Below are 22758 nucleotides of genomic sequence, written 5' to 3' on the forward strand. Positions count from 1 at the left end.
TGTATGTATTTGTGTGTGTGTATATGTGTGTGTTTATGTGTGTGTATGTGTGTGTTTGTGTGTTTATGGGTATGTATTTGTGTGTGCATGTGTATTTGTGCGTTAGTGTGCGTGTGTATATGTGTGTTTGTGTGTGTTTGCTTCTCAGCAACAACATGACTATTGTGAGCACAGCTCCAGGTGCCTAGCAACCGAAATCGCTCTGTTTCCCTGGCAACCGTTGCCTCATACTCACTGTGTGGGTGATTGGCAGCCTTGACAACGGAGACGGGAGTGACACTTGACCTCGCGTGCTGAATGGGAGAAGAGAAAGCAGGAGGAGGAGGGGGGAGGAGAGGAGGAGGGGCAGGGAGGGGGGATGTGGGAGGAGGGAGGGAGGGAGGAGGCAGGAGGAGGGAGGGAGGAGGAAGAGGAGGAGGAAGAGGAGGGGACGGTCGGGGGAGACAGACGAGAGACGAAGTGATCATCATCCTCGTTGTAATCCTCCATGTTTCATCAGGAGTCGTCAACACCCTCCAGATGGAGTCCATCACTAAACGCAGCGCTCTCTCCACCTGAGAGGGCGCGGCCACTTGCCTGGTGCACACACACACACACACACACACACACACACACACACACACACACACTGTGTGTCCTGACCATCGTGATCCGCCTCATCCTAAAAAGTGTCATGATCACAGTTGCCAACAGGAGATCAGAACCATCCTCTCCAGACTCTGGAACTGCTGCCATGGTGCCTTTGAACCTTCTGAATTTAAGTGCTGCAAGTGTGTGTGTGTGTGTGTTTTGTGTGTGTGTTTGTGTGTGTGTGTATGTTTCCTTTTCATTCAATATATTCACGAGGGCATCTCATTATGAAAGTTTTCTTAAAAACCCAAAAAGTTCATGGCTGTGACTGTGAAACAGTACAAAGTTCAAATAAAATTTTAAAAACCCGTTTGGAAGTCTGCGAGTTTGTTTTCACCTCATTCAACTTTCATATTTTGTGTCTTTGCGCTCAACATAAGTCAACGCAAGGTCATTTAAGCTGCTTCTTATCTCAGTACTGGATTTATTTAAACCTCATTGTAATTCTGAGGTTGCTCCTCCATTCGTCACCAGCTGGTGGAGCTCAGTGTTCTCCACCATGTTTATGTCAATATCATCACTCAGTCCTTCACATTCAACCCTTAAAAAGAAGAAGAAAAACAGACTTGCATTCAACTAAATCAAACCAAGGTCAAACAACCACATCTTAATTTGAAAAATGACAGAATTTTTAAAAATCGTGACAGAGCCCGTCATTGCAGCATTAAAACAGTTCATTATACGACACAGTGAAACACAAATGAGGCGTACTGCCATTGAGTCGTATTGCTCCTTTATTTCCAAGATACCACCGATTAAATGAATCACCCTTTTTTAATTAAAAAGCAGTCTACTGTCCAACACTATATGCTGTTGCATTGGAAAAATAAACAATCAATATCAACATGTCATTTCAGAATACGGTCACACTCTGCCCATCCCGCTTATAACAAAGATAATTTGATTTCTTTACTCATTTGTTTGAACATGGAAATTCAAAACATACAGTCAAATGAAAAAGAAACTGAATGCTTCAAGAAACAATTGAAAACCTTTGGTTTTAGCAGCAAAGCGTTAATCTTACACATTTCCGTTCCTCTAAGCAGTGGAATGACCTAATGTTGAGACCCACCGGTCTTCATGAGGATGAGGAGGACTGTTGACGAGAAGCGACGTCACGCTGGAACTAACAACGTACCAGAAGAGGACGAGATCCACACAGGCCTCTCTTCACGCGATCCAAAAAGACGTACCTCTCTATTGATTTCACAGTAAAATGCGCAGATGGGAGCCCTTTCACTTAACATTACAGGTCGCTGCTATAAATTCTGCATTTAACAATTTCTACCTATTTTAAAAACGCAAGCAGAACACTGCAGATTAATACTATTTAAAAATAGAATTTGTAAAAAAGAAAGAAGAAAAAAACAGATCGCCCCCGCTGAATGTGTGAAGACAAATCAGGTCACGTCGCATTCATAAACACTGAAATTGTGTTGCGCTGCTTTTTGCTGCAGTTTCACACAAATTGTAAATCTGTGAGTGACCATGAAGAAAAACCTCTGAACAATTAAAAGTTTCCTAAAAGTCCTCTGACCAGCTTGATCCTCATGGGCCTCCTCCTCATCCTCCTCTTCAAGTTCCTGAAAGTCACCCAGCTCCACGGGGGCTACTGATTGGCTGTTTCACAGGCATCTATCCAATCACTGTACACGTCGACTGGCTCCGACAGATCTGAGGAGCGACAGGTTAAGGATGCAAGCTTGTTGTTTTCTTTGCTGAAAGGTTTCAGGGTTTAAATCTGTGCATATGATCAGTACTTTACTGAGCAATACAGACATTATTATACTGTGAAATAAGAGTGGAACTTCAGTCACATGACAACAGGTGGTTGCACGTGGAGGGGAGACCATGACCAGCCCACAAAATACTCATCAAGGTGACGGTCTCGTAAGTAAAGCTGAAGCCTTTGGGGGATCCAGGTAAAAGAGCAAAGACATTTTGTTTCCATACTCTTACTTAGAATAAACATTCACACTCAAAGCTAATGAAATGATTGCATGTTATTGTTATATGATCAAATCAGATGGTTGTCACACTGCAGTTCTGTCGTTATTGTGAATAAAAAAGAGAAAGTGTGGTTGTCTAAAACTCATGCAGGAGTAGGGATACAGGTAATAGGCGTCTGGAACTCCTCCAAGCAGACTGTGCATGATATGATTCCAGTATTTCTGGTTCTCTCCCTGTTGACAGAAAAATAAAAAAAAGTTTGGCATTGATCATCTTAGAAACCAACGAATGAAACCGGACGGCAGGCGGACGTTTGGTGTAAAGATCTGTACATTTTGACGTCACACGACTTCTCGTGATTGCAGAACGGACAGGTGAACTGAGAGTCCAGGTCTCCCGTCATCCTCTTCTTCGGAGGGGGCTTTCTCTTGGACTTGCGGCGACCCATTGTACGCGAAGTGAGCCGCGCCTGTGTGAGAAAGAGACCAACAAGCAGCTTCAACAAGTGGAACAGCGCCAGAGATACAACCTCCCCCCAACGATAGAGAAAACTCTCGACTAGAAAACGTCTCCAACTGCTGCTTCATATTGTTAGCAACTAAAGTTAGCAGGCTAACATTAGCATGTTTGTTGTTGGTCTCCAGCAACGTTGCAACATAATCGCCTCGCGATAAAAAAAGAGAGTTAAACGGCCACCGCGAGGACGGCGTCTTTGAATATGTCTCAAGGAACCGTAGAGAATAAACTTGATCGTGATTGTTAAACGTTATCCAGTAAAGCTTAATCCTGTTTACCTCTGCTTTTCAGGGGAAAAAACACGTTGCGGTAAAGTGGAAAAGTGTTCCTCAAAGACCTGGCACCGGCAACTGGGTTTCCCGTTCGCTGATTGGCGGAGAGCATGCGCTTCAGGCCAGTCATTGGCTCGCTGGCCTGTCAGTTATGTTGAATGGCAAACGCCAACACCGGAAGTTAGCGTCCCACAGGTTCCTTGACATGAAAAGTAAAGGGATTTTTGCCAAAAGTAAACTCTGTGGCAAACTAAAGTGTAAAACACTAAGACGTTTAGTTCAGCAAGACAATACCTACAGATGTTCACCACTTTTATGATTTTGGAAACGTGGAGGCAATCGGCATAAGTAAAAAGCTAACGTGAGGCTATGAAGGAACTACAAGTACGGTCGTATGAGCGCGAGCACACTCGTCGGAGTGATGACGTTGAGTAGTTTTATTTAGCCACTTGTTAGCAACAGCCTCTATTAAGACAACTAACAGCTTTATAAAATTACGAAATGGTTGTTAATGGTCAGTTTTTATGTCTTAGCCTTTTTTTATTTCAACCTTTCGAGCACGTTACCAAAACCCATTCAAAAAACCTCTTGACTTCGAGACGAGGAAACCGGAAGTGCAACAATGCTCGCAATAACCACAATAACCACAACACGGTGCCCATTCCTGCAGCACTCTGTTCCCACGTGGTGGCGACAGACGCTAACTCTCAGATCTGGTGTGTTGTCTAAAGAAATACTTCAGGTAAATGTGTTGACATGCCCATGCGAAGTTCTGCATGTGATAAGTTGTGAACGTGTTGGCAGTTAGTGTGGTTTATCATGGCGGTTGCGTCGTGGTGTTTCCTCTCTCCCCAGTGTCTGGTGTTGAAGTGGGATGATAACCTATACAAAACCATCACCTTGTAGTCAGTGGCGTTGAAGAGCGAGAAAACATCAAGCACCGTTACTGTACTTGAGAACAACTTTGAGGTATTTTACCTTACTTAATATTTAAGTATTATATAGTATTTAAATGTGATGATATAACGATACATGTCATTTGTTCTCAAATCTGGCCAGTACAACTTTTTACTTCGGTTTTGTACATTTTGACCACTTCTTTTGCTTTGTGCAGAGAAGACTTATGTATGTACATACTTATATACTTATATACGTACTTATGTATGTATGTAAATGCATAAATTCAAAATTTTATTGAAATGTGTATAATGACGTTCAACAAGTGTGTGATTTGTCAGATGTGATTATGACAACATTCATATAGGTTTCATGCAGAGTTTCAGGTGTTCTGTATCTAAAATAAGATTAGATTCATCACCAACGGATCTGCTGTTTAAGATTAATTAGTAAATAAAATCAATGACAGCAGAACCATCATTTTGACTCTTTATGATACCTGTACGAAACATTTCAGTCATGGTTTTGAAACACAACCCACAAAAACATTTGATGGTCAGATGTAAAGATGAGAGAGTTTGCTTTCTACTCCGTCTGTGTGTCCTGTTTTGCAGCGCATGTCGGCGATGTGGACGGTGAAGGTGCTCGGCCTGGCTGCGGTGGCGCTCCCTCTCGGCCTGGAGCTGCTGGGCCGGCTCCTCCGTCGCCTCAGGCCCGCTGGGACCCTCAACCAGGTCCTCTTCTTTCCCTCAGAGGTCGCCTGCGTGGAGCACATCTTCAGCTCCCTGTCGCCCCGGTGAGAGAAACCTAATCGCTGTACCGAGTAAAAGGATGCTCTATGTGATTTTCTCTGTTTCAAGCGTGATGTAAGAAAGTCTCACTAATGCAAAGAAATTCAGAGCCCCGAGATGCTCCCGGGAAGTGGATTTTAGTCAATTACCATTCCTCATCCCATTTGCTATTCCATTCACAGGCCATTTCTTTCTTTTTTTCACATAAATAATACCTGGAGAAACAAAGTATGAAGCACTGAGTCCATTTGCATTTCTGCCAGCTCATTTCTGCTAAATAGAGTCATTGGAACGCAACAGTTGTTTTAATATATATATGCAAATTACAAAAAGAGCATGCAGTATATTGAATTCACTCTGCAGACGATGAGCATACGATGTGACAATAAGTGCAAGTCTTATTTTCTCTGGTTTCCCTCCTGCAGGTCCTGCCTCTGCCCGTTGCCTCACGGCGTGGAGACCTCTCTGTCCCGTCTCCTCCGCAGCGTCCTGTCCGCCACCTCCTCTCTGGACCTGTGCGTCTTCGCCTTCTCCAACATGAACCTGAGCCGGGCCGTGCTGGCGCTGCACGACCGGGGCGTCGCCGTCCGAGTCCTCACCGACAGGGACTACGTCACCATCTCTGGCTCCCAGATCGGGGTCCTCCGCAAGGCCGGTATGGGAAACAAAATGTTTTCAAAGTCATCATTGCAAAGTGTATTATGTCTGACAATCACTGTGATGATGCACCTTGACAATTTCACAAAACAGGAGACCAGGGAGTCATTCTTTAGCCCTCCTAGAGATAACAGTCACGCTAAACCTCCATGGGGTCGTAATTATGGACACAATTCTCCTGAAATACGGGAAGGATGACCCTGGTTTCACTTAATAACCAGTTCCTCCGTCTGTGTTCCCGGACTATCGGTGTCTTTGTCAGTACGTCCCACGGGGTTCCTGTGCAGCGAATGGAGGGATGATGGGAACCGTCTGGGTGGACCGAGTACCACTCGGAGCCTCTGAGTCGGAGTAAATCGCTCTCTGAAAGCTCTGAAAGAATTGAAGTGTCGCACCGTCTCTCCTCCTCTCTCGGCCCTCTGCATTTAATACATTACCGCCACTCTATGTTGTTAAGTAAGAATTAAGTAAGTAAGAAATTGGCAGCAGAGCAGCAGATTTCATTAAGCAAAGTGTGTGTGTGTACTGCAAACCTCGTGAGAGCCACTTTGGCACGAGGGACAATCCACTCCTGTTTTCGTTCTGAATCTGTTTTGTCTGCACAAACTTTTTTTTCTATCCTCAAATAACTGAAAGTGACGGTGTCACTGGTTTGGGATCGACCAAACCTTTTCCCTCGGTGGGGGGCGATGGGCGGGGGGGGGTTTACTGAGGCGCACAAGCTGCGAGCGTGCAGGGTGAATCTTACCGGACTGTCTGCGTTCCGGTCATTTCGGAAAGATTCCCAAAAAGGCCAAGAGGGGCGGCTCGCGGGTTGAGGGGAATCGTTCCTTTGCAAGAGAAATGAACTAATTAAACACATGGAGAGAGAATCTGCATGTCTAATATATCCAATATGTCCAATACATCAATGACTCTTGTGACGCAAACCAAAATCAATAACCTGAAAGTATTTTTTCTGTCTGAAGATAGTTTGTATTAAAGTATTATAAGCACAGTATATTGTACTGATGAGAAAAGCATGCTGTGTTCGACCCTGTAGCATCCCCGGCTGCATTATAGTCTGCAGTCTTTAACTGATGGTTCGTACAGGTTAATTGAACTCACTGTAAGAATATAAAGACAAAACGTAAATAGCAGTTGGTTAGCTTGAGCTCTGACACAAACTATAAATGTAACAATCTAAAACAATATTTTCTCAAAAATGAGCCTTAACAGGAACTAATCTTGTGCTCGTATCAGCCGGGTGCTAAAACTAACACATTATAACCTTTTTATAACTATTATGCATCGTTATAGCAACTTTTCATTTCTTCAAGCTTAGTAATCACAACTTTTGGTTTTGTACCTTCAAAATAAGAGCACAACCGGAAAGACACAGACTGCAGTAACAAAACTTCCAAAATAAAAGAGATAAAAAAGGGAACAAACTATTAAAACATACTTTTCACTCTCATAGGTCCTTTACAGACTCATATTCTGTCTTATAACCTGTATGAGTGTAAAATAGCTGCTTCACTTGTTTTGTATTTGCAACAACAATACATACACAAGTTAATGTCCAATATCTTCTTTTGCGATCTTCAAAAGCTGAAAGCGAGAAACAAGTGAGTCATCGTATTAAACATAAGTAAGAAGTCAGCCCAGGGTCAAAGCCCGGGTTTCCCCGGTGATTTCCTCGGCTGGAGTCTGGATCAGAGAAGCAGACGAGCGTCTCGTGGTTTTCTGTCGAGCATGACGGCTCTGCTCCCCTCAGGGATCTGCGCTCGCTGCGACGCCAGCTCGGTCCACATGCATCACAAGTTCGCGCTGGTGGACGGCCGGCTGCTCATCACCGGCTCCCTCAACTGGACGCTGACGGCGGTGCAGAGCAACACGGAGAACGTGGTGGTCACCGAGGAGCCGGACCTGGTGCGGCCCTTCGCCGAGGAGTTCCTCAGGTTGTGGGAGCGCAACGACCCCGCCAGGAGCCTCCGGCCCCAGCGACCAAAACTACAACCTGGTTCGGCTGACTAGACGGCCGGCTGGAAGGTACGCATGTTCAGTCTGGCCGGGCAGCCGGGCCAGACAAAAAAAACATGGACAGAATTTGATCTTGTGATCTTCAGATGACCAAAAGTGACAAAGTTGCTGTTCAAGATGATGGAAATGTTTTCAGAAGAGTTGTTGTTCGGCACAGGCCTAAGATATTCAGTTTTTTGTATTGTGTCACAGTTGTTCTAGTTGCATATTTTGTTTAAGCTCTTATTTATTCATGGTCATGATGTAATACATATGTTACATACTTTTTTTTGTATCTTCCTGAGTAAAGGGATTATCTGGCTAGTTGACTCTTTAAATACATGCAGTGTATTGTTTCGGGCGTGTTGCTGCCAAGCACCAAGAATAAAAACCCTCTTTCATGCTGCAGTTTTGCCAGGTCTGTTGAATCATTGCCCTGCAGCAGCAGCAGCAGCAGTCTCTCTCTCTCTTTTTCTCTCTCTCTCGCCCCAACATGATTTGCTGGTATTGTCAAAGCCTCAACACTATACACCCTTTGAGGCTGTTTAGGGCGTGATTAATGTGCCTGGCTGCTGGAGTCCTCTGTGCAGCGTTGATACGGGTTCAGTGGTTACATGTCAGCTATTTGCATCTGGAAGTTCATCTATGAAACGGGAATGTCGGACGTCACGAATCAGCTGCTGTGTTTCATCCTCGGTATAAATGTGATCAATTCAACTGGGAGTCATGAGTTTGGATGCGTTGCTCGCGCGCAGTGTCTGCGACATTCAACACTTTGTTTTCCTGCAGGGCCGTCAGAAGTTCACTGTGGAAACGGCGTCAAGCTGCACAGAATAATGCCGGAAAAGCGGAGATTTGACTTTCAAATTAAAAGTTGGTTTAGTTCCACACTAGTTTCTAACTATTTATAGAATATTGTATGTTTTCCAGTTAGAATTGCTACATATCTTTGGTTTCTACTATTTTGACTTAAACATCAATGTTTTATTTGAGTGGTCAGTTAAAACGAGCCATTTAAAGATGTCCCCATGGAGCGCTTGGCACTAATTAGTAATCAATGTAAAGAAATGAAGAAATAAGCCTGAACGGGTAACTATAGTACTAACTTGTATTTACAGTTACTAAAATCTATAGTAGCTACATGGTACAAGATACAACGGCATACTTTATATATCCCCAAGAGGAAATTAGCTAAATGTACTACTCTGTAGTATGAACACAATCCCAGAGGATGATTAAAAGTAACAACCACACTATACTCTATTGAACAGAGACAGCAATGTGAGCGCACAAAACAAACCGAAACAACAGCGCACACAACTCGTAAAGTGTGTGAAAGACAAAGCGAGAGAGTGTAGTTTTATTTTGACAGTCTGTACCGGATGTTCCGTTCACATAACCACGGCTGACTTGACAGTAGCGTAACGGTGCGTCTCCCATTGACTGTACGCACGCACAACAAGCTGGAGATCCGGGAGCGCAGCGGCCGCAGGCAGCGCGCACGCATCGGCTTCCAGAGGAGCGGCGCGAGACGGACGCAGGAGACGGACCCACGCGACGGAACCGAAGGCGAGTTCACCTCCACACACAGGGCGTGTTGGCGCCGCCACGGGTCTGTGGTTCTGCTGCCGTATGCTGGGCCACTTTAGGCAAATTAGGCAAACCGTCACGATAACTTCGCGTGCGTCTCGCGGCGCCTTTGATCTTCGCGTTTGCGCTACATTTGAAATCATTTAGATTAATTAAAAGTGTCAACAAGTGCGTGACCCCACGTGTGTCCTCGTGCGAACAGCTTGGGCATGCGAAGTGCACACTCACGCGCGCGCGTTCCCACACACACGCGCGCGCACACACACACTTCCATGAATTATTTCAGCCCAGATGTCAACATAGACAAGATGACCCGGTTTCTCTTCTTCTGCTATGGTCATAGCATTCAGCGTTGTGTACACACACACACACACACACACACACACACACACACACACACACACACACACACACACACACCAGGCTATCAGCGTTCTGCTGAGTGGAGACAGCAGAACGCCGCCAAGTCCCGTCTTTATGGTCTTGGAAGTGGTTTTGCTGAGCTGGTCTCCAGAGAGATCTCAGCAATCAGGGAGTCTGCCTCTCTGGAAGAGGAGGAGGAGGAAGAGGAGGAGGAGGAGGAGGAGGATGAATGGATGGGTCAGCCAGCCTCCTTATGATGCAGAAAGATAGGAGCAAGAGTGGGTGAGATGTGATGGATGATGACAGCAGACATACATAGATGGATGGCGTGTGTTTAAACGGGTCGATGGAGGATGGATGAGGAGGGAGGAGAGTCTACCCTGAATCCTCAGCTATTTGAATCCTCAAATAGCTGAGATTCCTCACTCTGACATTCAAACACTCGGGTACTGTGTCACCACATCGCCGTCCCAGACGTCCACCACCTCCACCCCCCCGGTCTGGGACTAGACCAGGGATATATGGGCTTTTATTTAGTTCCTTAAATGTTAATTGTTCTCGTCAACGTAGGCCGCTCATCAGCTGGGCTCATAGTTGACATACTTGTTGCATGTTGTGAATAGTTGTTTAATGCACCGGTAAAGGAAACAAGCGAGCACTAACTAGTCCCATGTGCGTATGCCTCTCTTCCCCCTCCACAATGATCTCTGTTCAGCTCATTTCATATGCCTCTTATTCTCCATTTTGTCTGCAACCAAAGACTCTGACATTATCAGTTGAGCCGCAGTTTGTTTTCTTGGTTAACTGATTGATTATTTGTGTGCATGAAGTATCCAAATCCTGTTTTTGACTTATAAATGATCAACGGATTAGAGAAAATAACAAACAGCACAGACAGAAACGGGCACTAAAGTCATTGACTTAAGTTGAACCTAAAGCTCTTTGTGTAGTTCCTGCACACACTGTGCTGCTGCCTCCTCTGTGTGTGTGTGTGTGTGTGTGTGTGTGTGTGTGTGTGCTTTCTGTGGTACATTTGATGAAGGATTATCTTCTTATGACGGACCGGTCTTCTCCTCTGGCCCCGCCTGCTTTCCATAGATGGCTCTCGCCAGAGATCCGGGGGTCCAGGAGCAGAGAGACACGGCCGACCAGAACTTTGACTACATGTTCAAGCTGCTGATCATCGGCAACAGCAGCGTGGGGAAGACCTCCTTCCTGTTCCGCTTCGCAGACGACTCCTTCACCTCGGCCTTCGTCAGCACGGTGGGCATCGACTTCAAGGTCAAGACCATCTACAGGAGCGACAAGCGGGTCAAGCTCCAGATCTGGGTTCGTTGGGGAAACTCTCTCAAACACAAGCACATTGTTTTAATTCTGAAACTAAGTAAAGTGATCAACATCCCACGAGTGGAAAGTTGGAATAATGTCAGATGTAGGTTTGAAGAAGCTTTTATGAAGTTAAAGCTCAAACTTGAAACTTGACAGCTGAAGCCATGTGACTTTATTTCAGTTTAAAAGCACCATTTTTAGATGTAGAATAATAGGATTTTCCTTTAAAAAGCGGTTTGTACTCTAGCTTGGCAATGTATCCTGGCACAAAACAGAATCACAAAGCTAATGAACAGTCACTCGCTCTCCTTCACCTCCCTGCTTTCAAACTGTTCACCGTCACGTGCACATGAGGAGTTTCTCCTCGGCAGCAGGAAGAAAGAGTAGAAGTCTGGCAGATAAGGCCAAAACAAACTGATAGATGTTTGCTCAGTGCAGACGGGAAAGCTGGCCGACTGCGTTTCAGTCTGAGCAGATTCAACTCTTTATTCATCTGGCACGTAAAGACGTAGACGTTATGGATGTGCTGCTACTTGTGGCAGTTATTTAGTTTCTTAACACAAGAATGGCAGACGGCCCGAAAACATTGAAATTAGTCACCTGGTTTGGTTGTTTGTGTTCCCTCAGGGCGACTTTCCACCTTTAGCAGTTAGCCTGTGGCTAGCTCTATTGATCCAACGTATTATATCTGCAAACAGACTCTTTCAGGGTTAGGACTAATATTTTTGCATAAAAAATGTTAGTGTTTGCAAGACTTTACTGTGTAGAAAACATTAGACATAAACACACACACACACACACACACACACACACACACACACACACACACACACATATATATATATATATATATATATATATATATATATATATATATATTTATATATATATTTATATATATATATATTTATATATATATATATTTATATATATATATATATTTATATATATATATATTTATATATATATATATATACATGTGTGTATATATATATATGTATATATACGTATATATGTATATATACACATATACACATATATATACACATGTATATATGTGTGTATATATATGTATATGTATATATATACATATGTGTGTGTATATATATATATATATATATATATATATATATATATATATATATATATATATATATATATATATATATATATATATATATATATATATATGGTATTAAAATCATCGAGGATAAAGTAAAGGAGTTTCTTCGTTGGCCTCCTCTCGACAGAAACAAGCCTGAAAGAACAAAAATGAAGCTAATTGTGTCGGTTTGACCGTGTGAAGCGTGTAGTTAGTGTACAGCAGAGGTGTGTGTTCAGGAGACGCTCATCATCAACGTGTAAAGAGCTTCCCAAGAGAACTCTCTACAGTACATTAAGAAATACATAAAAAGATATACTGTACAGAGCAAATAGGCTTCACTATATCAGCAACACTCAGCACAAAACCCTGCAGTCTCTTTAATGCCAGAGCTGTAATTTACTTCAGCTCATTATCTGGGGTTGAGAGGTCCTAAAATACAGCTGCGAGCGATGGCGGCGCTAATCGCGCTCGTGAAGGCGGTGTTGCGCAACACGGGCTGCCCCCCCCCCCCCCCCCCCCCCGCGTTGCCTCGTTCCTCCTCTTGCACGCCGCTGCTTGTCGTGGATGTGGAGTAAACTCATTCCTCACGCTCGGCAGCTAATGGCTGTTGATGTGGAACGCGCTCCCCAGACGGCGGGGTTCATGAAAGATGCATGCGTGAGCCGCGGGAGCCCGACGGGCTCACGACGACACGCAGGAGTAGAGTTGCAAAGGGGCGGAAATTTTCCGGTAAATTTCCGGAAAGTTTCCACGGGAATTTTGTGAATTTTGAAAAAAAAAAAATGTGCCTAAGTTTTTTTGCAAAAGCATTTAACAGGGAAGTTAAATGTAGTTGAGAACAAGACTCTGCAGGCCGAGCTCAGCTGGACCCTGAATCAGCTGGTTGGAACATCGTCTGCAGAAACATAAACATAAAACATTCTGTTGTTTTTAACGTTTTTGTCATCAGTGTTGCGTCTGAACGTTTCAGCTCGATGCCTGGAGAGTGTGACAGCGCCGAGTTGTGTAGAGGCCAAGAGCGGTACTGCAGCCAGAGATTTAAATTACAGCTGCAACATATTGAACAAAATAACTGAACTAGTTCATTTTTTGAAGCTGTGAACTTAGTTCAAAATGTTGAACTATGAACTGAACTAGTTCATGTAGAAAGTGAACGTTCCCAACATTGTTTGTCATTAGCATATTGATTACTTGGTAAACTGAAGCCATGTTGATTTATTACCAAGTTTATTTGTATACAGTCGACTTCTTACAGCAGTGAGAGTCGGACGTATGTACGTCCACACAAAAGTACACCATCACCTCCATTATTCACGGCTTTTGGAATGTCAAAAAAGTCATTTTTAAAAGTTGTATTATAAATGTTTGCATGCATGTCTGCTTATGACAAGGTAAATACAGTTAAATTACCCCAAAATGTCCAGTTAATTCCCGTGGAAAGTTTCCAACTTTGAATATTCCCGGAGTTTTGCAACCCTACACAAAAGGGCAACCCTACACAAAAGTACACCATCACCTCGACTATTCACGGCTTTTGGAATGTCAAAAAAAGTCATTTTTAAAAGTTGTATTTTAAATATTTGCATGCATGTCTGCTTATGACAAGATAATACAGTTAAATTACCCCCAAATTTCCAGTTAATTCCAGTTAATTCCCGTATGTTCCCGTTAATTCCGAATATTCCCGGAGTTTTGCAACCCTACACAGGACGCATCCATTACTGCATGGCGTCGGGGAGGGCGAAGGGTGAGGGCAGCCTCATCCAAACGCTCACAACAGTTTCGGAGCGCATCCTGGTGTACTTACAGGGCGTGGTGGTGTCAACGCACGCCGGGAGGGATGTCAGCCGCCGCTCCTGCAGAGTTATTGATTCAGCGAGTTCACCCGGTGCTTCGTCTGCGCTTCAGGCAACAAGAGCGACGCTGACTCTCTGGGGCGTGTCTGGTGTTCACAGGACACGGCGGGCCAGGAGCGCTACCGGACCATCACCACGGCGTACTACAGAGGAGCCATGGGCTTCCTGCTGATGTACGACATCACCAGCCAGGAGTCCTTCTGCGCCGTGCAGGACTGGTGGGTGGAGCCGCCGCCCGCTCATATTTACACTCATTATAATGAATAACAAATACTGTGAGGCATAAGGTTCAGGGAGGTCGTTCCCTCAAGATAATGTGTATGGTTTTTGATTTAAAACCATGCGCTTTTGCATAATTTTGATTATTAACACCCTTAAAGCGTAAGTCCAAAAGTATACGAAACTATTTATATATTTATTTGATTATTCAAACTTATCACAGCCGTCATATGAACATTTAATTCCTCCGGCAATGTTTAACCTGTAAAGCAAGAGATTATTTTATTTACTTTTTTTTAAAGAGTTTTAACAAATTTAGCAAAGTAAAATTATGTGTTTTTACAAGGAATTTGATGATGATGATGATGACGCGCAGCTCTAAATCCCTTCATGTACAGATGGCTCTTCATCTTTAAACAGCGTGGGAGGAAGACGTGTGCTTATCTGTTTCATGTGTAAAAGTAGAACTCTAAAAATACTAACAAAGATATATATATATATATATATATATATATATATATATATATATATATATATATATATATATATATAGTACATGATCACACTTAAAGTACACAACCTCAGAGGGGTTTATACATCATATTACTGGAACATTGTTACTGATAAGATAAAATAGTCCTTTTATTAGTCGCTCAGTGGGGAAATTACGGGATTACAGCAGCCGTTATTCACAGTAAGGGCTGCTGTAATCCCGTAGTATTCCTATACTACTTTTCCTCAAAGAAGTATAAAGTATATGAAACTGAAATACTAAAGTGAAGTACTTCTTGGGTAAACGTGTGTTGTTACTCTGCACCGCTGCGTGAGGTGAAGACATGAAGTTTGTTCTTTGTGTGAAAACGTTGCGTTGCCGTCTTCCAGGGCAACGCAGATCAAGACGTACTCGTGGGGCAACGCTCAGGTTGCTCTGGTGGGCAACAAGATGGACCTGGAGGAGGACCGACAGGTTCCCACTGAGGACGCCCAGAGGCTGGCTGCAGAGCTCGGTGAGCACACACACACACACGCACACACAATTAATACACACACACAATTAACACACACACACACATGCACGCATGCACACACACACACACGCGCGGACAATTAACACACACATGCACAATTAATACACACACACATGCAAGCACTTGAACACACACACACGTTTAATACACACATGCACGCACACACACACATGCACAATTAATACACACACACGTTTAATACACACACATACACATGGAAACACACACGTTTAATAAACACGCGTAGCACACCCTCATCAGCTACACACACACACGCGTAACACACCTTCAGCAGCTACACACAAACACACACACACACACGCGTGTAACACTCCCTCTGCAGCTACACACACACACACACACACACACACACACGTGTAGCACCCCTCAGCAGCTACACACACACACACACACACGCGCGCGCGTGTAGCACCCCTCAGCAGCTACACACACACATACACACACACACACACACACACACGTGTAACACTCCCTCTGCAGCTACACACACACACACACACACACACACACACATACATGTGTAACACTCCCTCTGCAGCTACACACACACACACACACACACACACACACACACACACACACACACACACACACACACACACACACATACATGTGTAACACTCCCTCTGCAGCTACACACACACACACACACACACACACACACACACACACACACACACACACACGCGCGTGTAGCACCCCTCAGCAGCTACACACACACACACACACATACACACACACACACACACACACACGTGTAACACTCCCTCTGCAGCTACACACACACACACACACACGCACACACACACACACACACACACACACACGTTTAGCACCCCCTCAGCAGCTACACACACACACACACACACACACACACACACGTTTAGCACCCCCTCAGCAGCTACACACACACACACACACACACACACACACACACACACACACACCCCTCAGCAGCTACACACACACACACACACACACACACACACACACACACACACACACACACACACACACACACCCCTCAGCAGCGTCTCTGACTCCGCAGGCTTCCAGTTCTTCGAGAGCAGCGCTAAAGACGACGTGAACGTGAAGCAGGTGTTCGACACGCTGGTGGACGTCATCTGTGAGAGGATGAACCAGAGCGTCAACGGCGACGCCGCCGCGACGGCCAATCACGCGGAGGCCGGCCTGAAGGAGGCGCCGCGCGGCGGCCAGGGCGGCTGCACGTGCTGAAGGCTTCACAGACACACACACAGCTTCAGTGGATGATTGTAATGTACTTATTCATGTCAATACTTTAATGGACGCTTGGCTCCTTTAGCATTGTTTTCCCCCGACTTGGTGACGACGTCGGCGTCACCAGAATGTGACTGTTACACTGAGATGCCAAAGAGCTGCACGGAGCAGCTGTGCCTTTTCTTTTCCCGCCCGTCGCCTCTGCTGCTTTAGTCCTCCATTAGTGAACACACCTGTTGCAGGTGAGGATGTGGCTGAAGGGCTCGAGCCATTGTGCCAGGATATCTGTGATTTGACTGGCGTCATGCCGCCCCCTTGTGGCTGCTGCATGTAAATGCATCACTGTGACTCCACACACACACACACACACACACACACACACACACACACACACACACACACACACACACACAGTGTTTCCTGTGACCTGGTGACCTGCTGAGGAAGAGGGAAGTTCAAACACACCTCAAGGTGCTGTTAGATTCCCGTCCTGTGTGCACGGACCAATCCTGTTATTTCTGGTTTGGAGGGATATTCTCTTTGGGTTTTAATTTATATTTTTCTTACTTTTAATGGTTAATGCTCGTTCAATATTTCCTTTGCCAGGTTTGTTGTGTCTCTATACGTGTGGATTAAAAGATGTGGATCACTACAGAACGCCTGCCGGTCTTCATTTGCATCAAGTCTGTTATGTTATGATTAGTTTTCTGAATTAAAATAACTACTTTGCTTTTGAGAAAAGCAACACTTCCTGGTGGTCAAAGTCCTTTTATAAACAGAACACAATCTTCCATGACCAGGAACCTGTAAATATATGATTATATATTTACATATATGATATATATATCTATATATCTATATCTATAGATATATAGATATATATATATCTATATATATATAGATAGATAGATATTTGAGCTTTGTGTTGAATTTAATAAATCATTCATGACCAATATTATATATTTACAGGTTCCTGGTCATGGAAGATTGTGTTATGTTTATAAAAGGACTTTGACCACCAGGAAGTGTTGCTTTTCCCAAAAGCAAAGTCGGTGACGTCTAGTGCATGACCTCTGTTTCCCCGTGAGTGTGCGTGTGTGCGTGCGTGCGTGTGTGTGTGTGTGTGTGTGTGTGTGTGTGTGTGTGTGTGTGTGTGTGTGTGTGTGTGAGAGAGAGAAGATAAAAGGCATGTGAAAGCCTTGGTGAACAGACACTCCTGACTGATCAGACCTCAGCGGACAGACAGCTGTACAGGTAAGAGCTTCATGCTTCTTCATACTTTTAATTAAACCATCCGACTATAAGTTCAACAACCAAACGCCTTTTTTTATTTTTCATAAATTTATACCTAAAAAACACATTATGGCAAAATAACATTCAACATAATCCAGATAACTTTTGCAGCTATTTAAGTAACAGAACTAAATGACGATGAATGACAAACGCTCTGAATGAGATATTTATTGTTCCCTTGAAGTAGCTGATAACCTGACACTGAATTATTATTACCAACAAACTACAGTTCACACAAGAATCGTCCAACTCGGTTCTCTTTAAAAGTATATTAATAAAACAAAACACCACCTTTGAAATGGCACAGCTGATGTAGTAAACTTGAAATGTTCTGACTTTTCAAGTTGTGTTAAAACCGTTAAACTCAACCAAACAACATGTGGTTTAGCTATAAAAGCCTTTTATGGCCTCATATAAAAAGTATGTTCCTGATGTCAGAGCAACGCTGCAATAACACAACGTTATCTTCCTTATTAAAGCTTTGGCTCGAACATTCAGAAGGAACATCAGTTTTATAGTTGCTGAACTATAAAACTGAACTCTGACTCAAAAGACAGAAACAAAGTTGTGCAAAGTTTGGGCACAGGGTGTGTGTTTTATGGCTTTTCTGGGCAACTTGCGGTGTGACAACCAGTCAGACGATAAGATGACTTTTCCTTTATTAGCCAATCATTAACTCATCGCAGGACATTTGAATGATTGGAGCCACGTTATGACAACACTTTGATGACCTGTAATAATGACTCTGCACCTTTTTAAACCTGTGTTTTATGACTTTATGGCATTCTGCATTTCAAGTTGCGAACACATTCACTAGTGTAGAAAAGACACTTTTACTAGCCGCTGATGTATGTCGGGGTTATATATGAATATATGTGTGATGGTTTGAGTGGCACAGTGCTATAAAACTGCTCGTACACTTTTACAATGAAAAGCACAGAAGTCCAGCGCTGCAGGAAGTGAGTGTTCGGCCTCTGAGACTGAAGTGTATTGCATGACTTGAATGTGTGCTTGGTAATCCTCTAAATAACCTCAAGTGTGGATATGAACGAGTAACTAAACTCACACATCAACCGAAACCCCGGGATTACGTCAGCAGGACAAATCTGCCACATTTAGAGGAGATTAAGACCCCTTGTGTTTTCCTGCCACTGTGGTTAATGTATAACCAAAGCAAATGCTGTTGGACTCACCTCGTGCTGGAAGCCTTCCCCGTACCGTCGACTGGTATTGAGGTCAAAAACAAAGTTGAGCAGTTAACCAAAAGAAGTGTGACCGACAGTACTATTTACTGCAGTTTAACACGCTTGTTTCTTCTCTTTTTTTATTAAAGTGTGGAAATAAAGAGGAAAGAAAAACAAACGCCAAGATGTGTTGCTCCGGCTTTCTCAAGATCATGATGTTCATCTTCAATGGCGGCATCTTTGTAAGTTGCAAAAGAAATGATGATCCTTTTTTATTCCTGCAGCTCTTTTTCATGTTGGCCTGGTTCTTATACTCAACCAGACAAGAGAGCGCTGGGCAGCGACTCCCTTTGGCTTTGTGTAGGACTCTCCTCGACAGCAAAAGGAAATGTTTAACTTTTTGGAAAAAAGACACGAGTTGTACGACAAGATCGATACCACTCTTGTGTCCGTGAGCTAAAAGCTACAGTCAGCAGGCAGTTAGCTTAGCTTAGCATTAAGATTTTGCACTGGTTTCGTAAACTGCGCACACATGGGAGATGTTTGCTTCTGCCCGAAATAAGGTCACGTTAACCCTGCTTCCTGTCTGTATGCTAAGCTAAGCTAAGCAGCAGCTGGCTGGAGCTTATTCGCTATAAGCAGAAAAGCAAATACTGGAAGCTAATTCCCAAAAATGTTGAACTATTTAACTTAATTTATTTGAAACATTCTCAATAATTCTCAGGCTGAACTCATGATCTCTGCTAACGACCTCTCACAGCTCATCACAGAAGAAGTATTTTTCCTTCCCGCATGTCTGCTCTTCGTGTTTTATAATGCTTTACCATTATTTCTCTGCGCTTTAATGCCACATCCTTGTATCCTCTCTCCTTAATTCTTTCTCTCTGTTCCCTCCCCACTCGACGCGCAGTTGGCAGGTGCGTGCATCCTGGGCGTGGGGGTGTGGGTGAAGGTGGACAGTGGTTCCCTGCTGGGTTTACTGGATAATGTGGAGGGCAAGTCTGGGTTGTCCCAGCTGGTCAACGTGGCCTACCTGCTCATCGGCGTGGGCGCCGTGCTGCTGGTCATCGGCTTCCTCGGCTGCTGCGGAGCCGTCAGGGAGAGCAAGTGCATGCTGCTGACGGTGAGTGATGTCGGGTAGATCAACTGCACTGGACAGGACTGAACATGCAACTAACATGTATACAAATAAAAAGCATTTTTCTTTAAAAAAAATAATAATGCCAAAACCTTTCAGATGTTTTTTTGCTACTTAAATACATAATGGACCACAATATGCAATGTAATAATCTGATTTATTAAGGTAACATTTCATTAATGTCTTACTTGTGGTAGTATCAGGTATGTTGAAAATGAGATACACTTTATTTTAAAGTTGTTTTAGTTAAAACTGGAGAGAGTAATAATGATAATTGACTGTATATCTGAGATTATTTGGATATGAAATGTAAATTCTGGTAACTGTAAAAGTTTACATTTTTTATGGTTATTTATTTCACTAGAAAGGTCAACAGACTGCTTCTCACTCGGTCCTGGTATGTGATGCGTATTCCAGTTTGTTTCTGCAGTTGAAATTTGCTTAAATGCTCTTCGTCCGGGCCCGTTTCTCTCTCTGTCGGAGAGGTTTTATAGATGCACGACGCTGCCTGACAGTGAAGGTTTTACAGTATCATTTATAATTCTCTCAACCATCCAGTTCTTCAGCATTGTGCTGATCATCTTCATCATCGAGGTCGCGGGAGCTGTGGTGCTGCTCGTCGTCCAGGGTTTGGTGAGTGGCTCTCAAGGTCAAAAACAGGATCCACTTGGCAATAATTGTCATTTTGTCTAATGGAGTATGAAAACGCCTTGAAGAGCTTTGGTAAAAAAATTTAAAAAATGGTGTCCTTCACAGGCTGAGCAGCTTCTTGATGGATTGGAGACAGAAGTTAGAACGAGCATTAAAAACAACTATGGAAGCAACGACAAGTTCACCTCTCTCTGGAACGCCACCATGGAGGAGGTACTGCACTTTGCTTCTAGATTTCAAGTGAAGTCCTGATTGTGGTTGATGCAACGCTTGAGACAAAAGTATAGGCTCTTTTATCACACACCTCAGTCACTTGAATATCAGTTGAATGCAGTGAAAAGAGTAATAATAATATGCTGATAACCAAAAATACTGTCTTCAGTGTAAACATGTAAAATGTATTATAGTAATTTACATTATTATATATCAACACCTCTGTCCACACTACAGCATCACAGTTAAGATGATCACATTGTGTATTTCTTCAGATGGGGACTAACACTGGTTGTGGTTTCCTTCTAGTTTCAGTGCTGCGGATACAAGAACTACACAGATTTCGATGGATCCCCTTTTCAAGAGAGCAAAGGAGATCTTTATCCAGACACATGTTGCAACGCAACCATCACCACCACCGTGTGCAATACAGGCATAGCAGCTCGTTCGGTACGAGACCACTCTGCTCTTGGTTTAACTACAATATCTAACAATACCACATTACATTTATTGTGTCATTCCTAATCTCATCATTCCTAATCTCTGCTAAAACCTGGTGTTTCCCCTGCAGATGATTGATGGCTGCTTTCACAAGCTGCTGCAGCTAATAGAGGAAAACGCTGAAATCATTGCAGCCGTGGCTCTTGGAATCGCTGCTCTTGAGGTATCAGTATCAAATAGACATTTTCTCTGCCACCAGTGTAGAAGAGCGCTCCATACTTTGACCACACAGTTGCTTTTACAGAGCGGTGATTGAGTGGAATAGGTTTAAATTGTCATTTATTAACTTTATCACTTACAAAGACTGGAATTGCATTGCTAGGCAAAAGCTCTGGTCCATGTTTACTTCCTGTCACCTAATGTCATTTACATACACGAGAAATAAACAGAGACCCACTGTGAAACGGTCTGAAAATAGCAATATTGATATTTTTCTGATAGGAATGTATCAAATAACAATGTGAGAGGGGTTGCTTCTCGAGATTCACAGTTTCATTTCTTGTCATATGGCGTTAAGGCCACCATGGAAATGGTTTAAATGTGACAAATACATTTTTCAGAAATCGTTGACTCAGCAGAGTATATCCTGCAGAACTTTATCCAACTTGTACAGTACACTTGTATCTCAGATTCATTACACTGTGTGATGAATTGTTGTTTTACAGGTTGCTGCTATGGTGGTTTCGATGGTCCTCTACAAGAGTATTGGCCGGAAGGCGTGATGTTTCCTGTTTGGGATTAAAGACATTCTAATCAGTGGAGAAATTAGTTTCAGAACTATATCTGTCCACATTTATACTGTGATTTATTTATATTTTAAGAAGCGGACATTGTATGTGCTGATACATATAGTTAGTAATATGCGACGTTGCACAGGGCAGAACGGAGTTGTTTATGTCTCACACACACACTGCACGCTGTACTATAATGAATTTATTTTTTGTATGTTTGATCAAGTTGGAATAATAAATATCAGAATACCACCTTTTATTTACATTGTGATTATGGTTTTCTTTGGCATGTTTTCATATGCTATATTAGTAAACATGTAATATTAAACTGTCAGAAGTTGATGGTTAATGTATTACCCATGGACTCTGAACAAAAGCATGACCCACGCCTCCAAAAAAAACTAAAACTGAAGATCACATGATTTCAAATGTCATCAAGTGTTAACTTTTCCACCAATGTTTAATAAGTTCAATATGTACAACAACATAATACCAACTTCCTCTCTCTGACGTCATGTACATTAAAGGGACAGCTCACCCTAAAATCAAATACTACATACTAGTGCTATTTATCAATCTGGAG

At 43.2% G+C, this 22758-nt stretch overlaps 4 protein-coding genes across 5 annotated transcripts; 3 read left to right on the forward strand and 1 right to left on the reverse strand.

Annotated features, from left to right (window-relative positions):
* Nucleotides 1-1063: 1063 nt before the first annotated feature.
* Nucleotides 1064-3527, reverse strand: LOC137794865 (transcription elongation factor 1 homolog). Of its 2 annotated transcripts, XR_011078358.1 has the most exons (5): nt 3375-3527; nt 2913-3049; nt 2743-2813; nt 2168-2304; nt 1064-1171 (listed from the first exon to the last, which is right to left on the reverse strand). XR_011078358.1 is itself a non-coding variant. In XM_068591961.1 (4 exons), exons 2-4 carry the CDS (start codon nt 3026-3028, stop codon nt 2240-2242), a joined length of 252 nt encoding a protein of 83 aa, XP_068448062.1. In that variant the 5' UTR covers nt 3029-3049; nt 3375-3527; the 3' UTR covers nt 1347-2239. The 2 variants fall into 2 exon arrangements, 1 of the variants encoding a protein (XP_068448062.1); XM_068591961.1 differs by lacking the exon at nt 1064-1171 and having other exon boundaries at nt 1347-2304.
* Nucleotides 3528-3554: 27 nt separating this feature from the next.
* pld6 (phospholipase D family, member 6) lies at nt 3555-8120 on the forward strand. Its single transcript, XM_068591960.1, has 5 exons — nt 3555-4110; nt 4224-4337; nt 4880-5061; nt 5482-5711; nt 7470-8120. Exons 3-5 carry the CDS (start codon nt 4883-4885, stop codon nt 7727-7729), a joined length of 669 nt encoding a protein of 222 aa, XP_068448061.1. The 5' UTR covers nt 3555-4110; nt 4224-4337; nt 4880-4882; the 3' UTR covers nt 7730-8120.
* A 1062-nt stretch (nt 8121-9182) lies between these two features.
* Nucleotides 9183-17111, forward strand: rab3da (RAB3D, member RAS oncogene family, a). Its single transcript, XM_068591888.1, has 5 exons — nt 9183-9283; nt 10766-10996; nt 14057-14175; nt 15059-15183; nt 16274-17111. The coding sequence occupies exons 2-5, from the start codon at nt 10766-10768 to the stop codon at nt 16459-16461; spliced, it is 663 nt and encodes a 220-aa protein (XP_068447989.1). The 5' UTR covers nt 9183-9283; the 3' UTR covers nt 16462-17111.
* Nucleotides 17112-19126: 2015 nt separating this feature from the next.
* On the forward strand, nt 19127-22166 carry tspan34a (tetraspanin 34a). The gene is made up of 7 exons (XM_068591889.1): nt 19127-19183; nt 19852-20064; nt 20638-20712; nt 20836-20943; nt 21253-21393; nt 21515-21607; nt 22110-22166. The coding sequence occupies exons 1-7, from the start codon at nt 19127-19129 to the stop codon at nt 22164-22166; spliced, it is 744 nt and encodes a 247-aa protein (XP_068447990.1).
* The last annotated feature ends 592 nt before the right edge of the window (nt 22167-22758 follow it).

This window comes from Clinocottus analis, unplaced genomic scaffold, assembly GCF_023055335.1.
Source record: "Clinocottus analis isolate CAN_PGR_092001 unplaced genomic scaffold, fCliAna1.0.p SCAF_26, whole genome shotgun sequence".
In the NCBI taxonomy this organism is placed as follows: Eukaryota; Metazoa; Chordata; class Actinopteri; order Perciformes; family Cottidae; genus Clinocottus; species Clinocottus analis.